At 56.3% G+C, this 8,678-nt stretch overlaps 1 protein-coding gene across 1 annotated transcript in view; it reads left to right on the top strand.

Annotated features, from left to right (window-relative positions):
• Window positions 1-1,141: 1,141 nt before the first annotated feature.
• The window catches only part of ESYT3 (extended synaptotagmin 3), a 43,388-nt gene continuing 35,851 nt past the window's right edge, over window positions 1,142-8,678 (top strand). Inside the window, exon 1 of the mRNA XM_030884800.2 lies at window positions 1,142-1,495. Coding sequence (XP_030740660.1) covers window positions 1,142-1,495 — 354 coding nt within the window. The remainder of the gene's footprint in view (window positions 1,496-8,678) is intronic.

Here is an 8,678-nt window from a genome sequence, read left to right as displayed (position 1 = left end):
AGAGCAGGAAATCCCAAGAGAGTGAGCAGGCTGCCAGCGGTCATGCCCGCCTGGGGGAGGAATCTCAGCCTGCGCTTGCAACACGCACCTGAACAAGTAGAGGAGGGGGAGGGGCCTGCAGTCTGCTTTTATCCCCTCCCACCCCCACTGGCTGGGAGGGCGAGGTGGAGGATATTGGCCGACCTTATTGGCTGAGTTCAGGTGCACCTGTGTGATGTCACATCGCTAGTGCCTAGTCTGTGTGCCCAGGTGGACCTCCCACCTGGGGGCTAGGTGACTTGGGTATGAGCATGCCCAGTTCTGGATATTCCCATAGGTGTCTAATTAGTGTACCTGATTCCTTTCCAAGCCCCCTCACTGTGGCATGGACAGCTAATTTCCGCTAGGGCAGGCATTCGAGAAGACACCTCCTTCCCCCCTTTGTTCCTAAACTAGCGACCTGTCAGCTCGAGGTGTGGTGAAGCAAGAGAGACGATCCAAGCTAATACTTTGCAGTAAGGACTGAAGAGGGCGGGTGGAGGGTGAGGGCCTGAGCACCCAGAGGCTGGGCGGGCATAAAGGAGGGGGCAGCCTTACAGGTATGTAGGGACCAGTGGGAGGTCCAGAGGCAAGTCAGTGCCCCCACCCCCGCCCACTTTAGGGGCTAGCGTCTAACTGAGTCTGTATATTGTAGACTGGGTGCAGGAACAGGTTTGAGGTGGTGTTTATCTATGACAAGCTGCCGCCCACGTACTTCAGTGAGTCATGTTCTGACTGGAGCGCATCTGGTCCATACTGGGTTCTGGTCTGGCCTTGGCGACAGCGCCCCGCTGGCCGATGACTGGGAGGGACACTGGGACCCGAAGGCGCCCTCACGTGTGGCATCCTCTCGAGAGTCTGCCAAGTCCCTGGAATGTGTTTGGCTCCGCCCTCTGCCACCTGGGGGAGGAGACTCCCAGAATGGGAGGCCCCGCCCGCAGCAGAGCGCCTGGGCCGCCCGGCCCTGCTCCTGCATTCGCAGGGCGGGCGCTGGGAGCGCCTAGACCTCAGCGGCGGGACAGGAGCTTAGCCGCGGCCGGGGCCTGGGATTGAACAGATGTGCCCGCGGGTCTGGGTGCGGGGACCTGAGTTCAGGTGAAGCTCTTGGAAAGGAGGCGACCAGATGCCAGCGGAAGAGCCCTGCGCCCCCGGCGCCCCAGATATCTCGAGTGCCCCGCGGGGCCCGGGTGTCCCCGGAGGCCAGCGGACGCCCTGCCCGGAGCCGCGCCTGGCCAGCCAGTTGCTGCCCGAGCTCTACACGTTCGCGGCGCGCGTGCTCTTCTACCTGGCGCCCGTCTACCTCGCCGGCTACCTGGGGCTCAGCATCACCTGGCTGCTGCTCGGCGCCTTGCTGTGGATGTGGTGGCGTCGGAACCGCGACGGGAAGCTCGGGCGCCTGGCTGCCGCCTTCGAGTTCCTGGACAACGAGCGCCAGTTCATCAGCCGCGAGCTGCTGGGCCAGCACCTGCCGGCCTGGGTGAGCGGGGCCGCGGGGTGGGGGGCGCAAGGGGCGGGGGCCGGCCGAGGTGCCCAAGACCCAAGTGGGGGGAGCCCTACCGCGGCCCCAGCTGCTGACCCCGCGGCGCTGCCAGAGGGCCACCTGGGTTTCAGTTAAAGGCCACTGAGCTTGAGCGAAAAGTCACAGACAGGCCACGGCCAGGGAAAAACAAAGGCGTCTGGGGCTCCGCAAAGTGGCTGGCCAGCAAACAGTAGCCACCTGTGAATCCAGGGAAGAGCGCAGAGCACAAACTTTCATCTGGGAATCAGCAATGACAGAAAGGGGCTCTGGCTCCCTTATGCGGAGGCAGGCTGGTGGGTAGAGGGGTGGGACTGACACTGGGAGCGCTGGGGTGGGGCTGAGAGTCGGGACCAAGACCCATGGGCTGCCCTCGTTTTGTGGTAGGCTTCTCTTTCTCCCTCCCCCAGTAGGGATACACTCACACTCACACCATTCCCTGAAGTGGAATGACCTGAACTGGGGATTCTTAAACACTTAAGGTTCTCTGAATCACCTGGCCTGCTTGCTTAAATCAACAGGTCTCAGGCCTCACCTCTGACTTACTGCAATCAGAGGGAACGAGGTGAATTTGAGAAATGCTGGCAAGGTGGGTGTCAGCCCATTCCCAAGGGTCGGACTGTGGCCAACCGCTCCTCTGGGCTCCAGCTTCTCAGGTGGCCTCCGGACACACTTGGGCCACAGCGGGACATGTCCACAGGCCACTAGAACTCTCATTTCCCCCGGCCTGCAGCTCATACCCTAAAACCCAGTTAGGTCAGCGACCCTCCACACTAGCCCATGGCACTCACCTCCAAAGGGAGAAAACTATCAGAAGGGTCCGCGTTACACCTTATTTTATATGACTCACTGCCCGCAGACACGGAGGAGAGCGGCCCTATGAGTCCCAAGACTGAGAGTCTTTGTGGGGGTAGAAAAGCCCAGTATTCTCCCATGGAGCGGCCAGTGGTTTTGCATTGCTGTAACCTTGCAGTTCGCAGCCCAGCATGCACCCACTGTGCCACCGGGACCCCCTACTTTCTACTAAACAGAGAGAAAGTAGACCTTGGTAGTTCCCCCGGACAGCCCTGCAGCTCGGCTGGGATGAAACCTTGGCAGCTCCAGGCCCACCCCCCACCCTCACCCTGAGGCTGCCTGGCAGGAAAGAGCAGCCATGGCAAACCCTCCAGGTCGCAGTTCTAATCTGGCAGGCGGCTGCTAGCAGTTGAGCTGACCTCCACGGCAGCTGGGTCCAAAAGTTTGTGAAAAATTTGGAATGAAAAGATAGTAGAAAAATTCCACAAACTTCTTGAAGCCCCTTTGAATGAATTGGCATTAAGGCTTTGTAAACAGTTGTGTATCGATTGAGGACGAGAGGGCCAAGAGTACACTGATAGAGTATACATCTGCAGACACAGGATACGGGCCGCTTTCCTGGTATATCAGGCCCGGGGACAGAGTTTGGTCATCCTCCTTATTCTTTGGGTGTCTGGCCCTGAAGAATAAATCAGCTAAGCCAGTTAGCACCCCTTGCTCACTGGAGAGAGCCCAAGCCACCTGTCACACCCCTGCTGTGATGCACCTGGCGGCCCCAGGCCATGAAACCTGCCCATGCCACAGCCCTTCCTTCCCCCCTTCTGGTGTCCAGGAGTTCTCTAGACACTTAACTGTATGCAAATACAATGTTTCTGAACTTGGACCAACAGTTATATCCTTCACTGAGAACAGCTAGGCTCCTCCTACACCGTTCAGCCCTGGGAGGGAGGGGGGTGAGTGGGGGGGGCATCTCAGAAGCAACCCTGACATCGAGCTCCACACCATGAGTGAGATGACATCTCTTCTACCAAGGGGACCTGTTTTCTACTAAACCGAAAGGCAAGAGGCAGATCCCTAACAGACAACTGCAGTGGCGGTCCAGGAGTCAGAACAGAATCCATTCAGTAGACCCTGCCTGGTTTCGAGATCAGATGGCCTCTGGTCCGTCATCCTGACTCCTTGGCTTTCTGGCCGGCATGGTTGGCCATCTTGGAGGGCCAACATCACATAGTCATTTGGACTGGGACTTTGTGGGTAGAGGAGCCTCTGAACAAAGCTTGGAGGCATGGTGTGGTATGGCTGGTACGTCAGGGAGCACCCTGTGATTTGGCTGGTTAAAGTGCAGGAGGTGTGGTCGATGCTTGTGCACAGGGACCAGGAGGAGGCAGGCTTGATTTTGAAGGCTGCCAGGACTCTGTGGAGGGTTTTGGAAGAGCCCTGCAGGAAGCAGTCGAAGAAGAGGGGGCTGGTGTAGAGGCCAATTGAGTGACCTACACATGGTTGGAGCCAAGTGAGGACCAAGAGGAGAGGATGAGAGGTGGGCTGAAGGGGGATGCTCGACCCTTGGTGATCTCTAAAGGAGCCCTAATGGCATGTGAATTATAAGTTGGGCAGCTAACCCCAAAGTCAGCAGTTTGAAACCACAGCCACTCTTCAGGAGAAAGACGAAGCTGTCTGCTCCCATAAGGAGTTAGTCTCAGGAACCCAGCGAGGTGGGTCTGTCCTGCCCAGTAAGGCCGTTTTGAGTTGGAATCGACTCGATGGCGATGAGATTGAGTTTTAAAGTGGGAAGATGAGTGGTGTTCAGGCATCTTCCAGGGCACTTTCTGGTTTGGAGCCTGGGACACCCACTCTGTGATTGGTAGGTCGCAACACAAGAAGCAGGTTTGGGATGTTGGTGGCCTATGCAAACTCCTGTGAAGTGCACACAAATAAATGGAAATAAGGGCGGTGGGACTAGCCTCAAGTAAGCTTCCATCGCCCAGCAATGCTGTGGGGAAGGAAGGCACCTGCTTGAGTGAGCACTCTTCCCACTTCCTCCCTCAGGTGCCAAGGCCCTGGGTGTGGTGAGGCCATGCTGCCAGGTGAATGGACGAACGGTTGTCTTTTCCACACATGTCGGCCTTTTAGCTTGTTCTCTTCCTGTCTTGAGCACCGATTTCTCTGCATGTGAGAGGTGATTCTGACCTCTTTCTGCACGAAGAGGTGTTTTTACAACCCAGAAGTGTTGTGTGCTTAAAAAAAAAAAGTTGAGCCTCCTGAGGGCCTCTTATGTGGCTACCAGAGCCAGACCAGGCCTGTTCTGCAAGTTGTACACTGTACAGAAGCACTCATGAGGGGAATGACTGCAGCTCACCTGTACTTGCCCACCTGTGGGCTGGAGGCTGTGCCCACTTCAAGAAAATCCTTCTCTAATTCGCACCAAGTCTCTGGAGGCCCCAGCCAGGCTCAGCTGGAGCACAGGGCTCCTCCACGCCCTGGCAGACAGTGGACCACGGAGCAGCTCTTGGACTGCTCAACCCAGCTCTTGGACTGCTCAACCACCAGGCTCCCGAGGGCTGCCCCGAGGAACCCTGGGGATTATCAGAGGCAGAGACTAAGCCAGTAATAAGAGCACAAGTTCTGCACATTACAGAGCTGGGCAACCCCCCCAACCACCACCACCACCACCCATAGAGCTGTTGACCTCGGGCCAATCGCAAAGCTGATTCCATTCATGAGGTGTTATCTGCTGCGGGGTTGTGGTGATGTTGAGTGTGTATAAAGAAGTTCGCAGAGAGCCAAGTACGAGCCAGAGTCCGATGGAGTTGTCACTCTTCCAGGCCCCTTAATTCTACCTTTTTCGAATATGAAGTTAAGGACTAGATGTCCCGGCAGCAAGCGTGTCTTGTTGGGCGCAGGCTGACGCAGAGGGGTGGAGCAGGTCAGAGGGGTGTGTAGACCCGTCAGGGAGACTATCCGGTTCCCCAGGACCTACCTGCTGCTCTGTTGTGAAGTGACGTCACGCCAGCCCCAAGGCCCCACGGAGGGAAACGCTGCCCTCCTCGTAAACACTGCAGCCACGGGGCAGTCCATCTTGTTGAGGGGCCTCCTGGCCCTCCTTGTCCTTCTCCAGGGACTGCTCCCTCCAGACAAAGTGCATAAAACAGAGCGGCTGTCCAAGGCAGAGGGGCTCACTCTCCCGACGGTCCATGGACTATCAGGATTCTTCACCAACACCATAATTCAGAGTTATCCGTATGTCTTCCTTTCTGGTCAGCTCACATTTGCATAGGAAGCAATGGGAAATGCCATGACTTGGGGCTGGCTCACCTGAGTCCTCAAAGTGGCATCTGCTCTTTGACACGTCGTGGAGAGGCCCTTGGCAGCAGATATGGCCAGTAAAAGACATCTCTGGATGGCTTCCCTGCTGCCTCCGCCTGCACAGAGAGCAGCTCCAAGGAAGGTGAACCCCGGGCAGCTCAGGCCTGTCTCCACTGATCAGGAGCCTGTGCTGCCTCTGGTCTTCGGAGGTGGTGCTTAGTGCACTGGGCTCGTCAAGACCCTGCTTGGGCTAACCGTGATTGCTTCACAGCCCCGACCTTGTCCCACGTGAGTACAGAAAGCTCTGCGGGAGGCCTGGACTTGTGTGCTGGTCAGCCACTCGCTGATCCATTCATTGACAGGTTACTCAGTGAATCATGGGCAAGTGGACCATTGGCGAGCTGGTTTGTTTCTCAGCTATTTCTTTGGGCTAAGAAATCCTGGTGGAGCGGTGGTTTCGAGTTGGGCTGTGATCTGCGAGGTCGGCACTTCGAAACCACCAGCATCTCTATGGGAGAAGGGCTGGGCTTTCTATTCCCGTGAACAGTTACAGTTTTGGAAACCCACAGAGGGTCAGATGATGGGGCTAGTGTGAGGGGAGAAGTTTGGTGAAAGCCTCCCCTAGCTCTAGATCAGGTGTGTGTGTGGGGAGGGGGGTGTGCTCAGAGAATGGAGACAGTTGGTTGAAAATGGCCTGAGGCAGGGTAGAGAGTGGCAAGAGGTGTCGGAAGGTTGCATTTTGTCTGTCTGCCTGCTGTCTCCTGTCTTGACTGGCTTGCTCTTCCACTGGTCGATAGCAATCAGCTGGCAGCTTTGTTAGGGACAATTACCCCTGTTTATCCGCTGAGAGAGGAGCCCTGGCGGTTTAGTGGTTATGTGTTGGGCTGCTACCCCGAGGTTCTCTGAGGGAGAAGAGGACGCTGTAAGAGTCAGCCTCACAAGCCCACAGGGGCCGTTCTGCCATGTCCTAGAGCGGGGCTGCCAGAGCTGGGTTTGAGTTTGGGGTTCTGCTGGGAGTGGGGTGTGGTGGCAGTGCGATCCGGTGGGAGGCTGTAGCCTTGGAGGCTCATGTGGACGCACTGGGGGCTCTTGTCTTGCCTCGAGTACCTATGAAAATACAGAGATGCCTTATGACCCTAGAGGGGTCGGTCCCAGGTTGTCTTTTCTCCGGAGCCACATAGCTCACAGCATCCCTTTCCCCAAACGGTATTGCTCTCCACGGTATAACTGGGTGTGTCTGGGGATGGTGCGGAGACCAGTACCGGGGAGAGGCCCACTATCCCCACAAGGCACTGGGCATGCCCAAGGCTCCGAGCACTGGGCCTCCTCGGACCACCCTGGTGTCCTCTGCTAGCTTAGAACCTGGCTTTCCCAGTGCTGAGTGTTGGAGAGTCATTCTGTGGGTGGAGTAGCGATCATTCTAGGGCCCAGGCTTCATGGTCTGTCCTGTATGGAGACATTCCTTAATTAGAAGAGATAAATGCAGTGAGTGCTCTGAGCTAGTCTGGCCACTCAGATTAGACCATAGAGCTCCAGTGCTACGGGGCAGGTTCGAAACATCAGGGCTGGTTGGAGGCCGATTGGGGAGCTTCTTACCTCTGAGGGCCCTGCAGCCCCGGGGGTCAATCAGTTGGCTTGGAGTCAGGCCTGTCCTCAGGAAGGAAGAGGCGCAGGTGAGTCAGGTCACAACCTTTGGGTCTCTGCCCTGGGTCTTGGCGATGCTTCATGGACTTATCATCCCCGAACCAGGGTGAGGCAATGAGTGACGACATGCAGGCCTTCCTGCCTCCCAGCCTGCCACCTGGGTCCTTGGCACCCATCCCTCCCTCCGGCATTCCGACGCAATCAGCAAACGTCTATGGAAGGCTTGCACGGTGCTGCTGGGCGTGGACACGGGTGACGCAGGGCCCTACCCGTGAGGAACTCACAGACCAGAGGGTGATCCTTCCTACGAGAGGGCACTGAGGGAGCACCGAGTTGCCGATCGAACCCAGGCTGGAATTAGCCCAGGAAGCCTTCTTGAAGGAGGAGACACTGGTTTGGCAGCTATAGTAGGAGTGGGGGGAGGGGGTCTCTGGGCCCAAAGTTTTCCATAGATCTGGTCATTTGGGTTTCTTCTCTCACTTGGAGGGAGCAGATTCTGGGGTAATTAATAACAGGAAGCAAATTTGCATGAGACTCTAGGCCCAGGCCTGCAAGCCCTATGTGTGTGAGAAAGGAGGGTGTTCCCCGCTTCCTGAGAAGTCCCGGTGCACCATGGGTCCTCAAAAGCACCCAGAGTCTGCCTCTGCTTTCAAGCCTCTAGAAGCATTCACTTCATCCCTTTGCCATTTGGTATTTCATTTCCAAGATAACTTTTTCCCGCTGTAGGCCATTTGGAAGTGGCCTAAAAGTAAGAAATCAGATCTTTAGAACCCCTGCACCCAGAGAGAGGTCTTTATGTTTAGATGTACTCCTTTCTAGAGGAAGGCACCTGAAAACAAGTCTTAAAACTTGTCACTTGTTCCTTCATTCTTGTCTGATCTGTTCTTAGCATTGTCTGAGTTACCTTGCGCGGCTGTAACAAACTCCGCAAATGGCTGCCTTGCAAGAGCAGAACTTTCTTTTCTCACTCTTCCAGCGGCTAACCACTCACGCCAGTCTCGGTGTTGTGAGACCCTTCCTCTTAGGTAGTCCTGGGTGTGCCTGGGTTCCTTGGCTGCGGGCAGTCCATAGGTGGCATCTGCCCACGCCCATGTGCAACTCTGCGTCTAATCTAACTCAGAAGTGATTGCATTTAGAGCCCAACCTTCTCCAGTGTGATCTACTTAACCTGGTAACCAACCCAAACCAATCTCACTGCCTTGCGTAGATGCTGGCTCACAGCAACCCTGGGGGGCAGGGCGGAGAGGACGACCTCTGTGAGTTTCCAAGACTGTAACAGTTTACGGGATAGAAAGCCCTAGCTTCCTCCCAAGGACGGGCTGATGGTTTCAAACGTTGGCCCTTCCTGATTGCAGCCCAATGGGTAACTACTATGCCAAGTAACCTAGTAAAGAGAACCCAA

This window comes from Echinops telfairi, unplaced genomic scaffold, assembly GCF_000313985.2.
Source record: "Echinops telfairi isolate 266 unplaced genomic scaffold, ASM31398v2 ScPeMD7_16;HRSCAF=60, whole genome shotgun sequence".
Lineage (NCBI taxonomy): Eukaryota > Metazoa > Chordata > Mammalia > Afrosoricida > Tenrecidae > Echinops > Echinops telfairi.
This window is presented reverse-complemented; position numbering and strand designations above follow the sequence as displayed.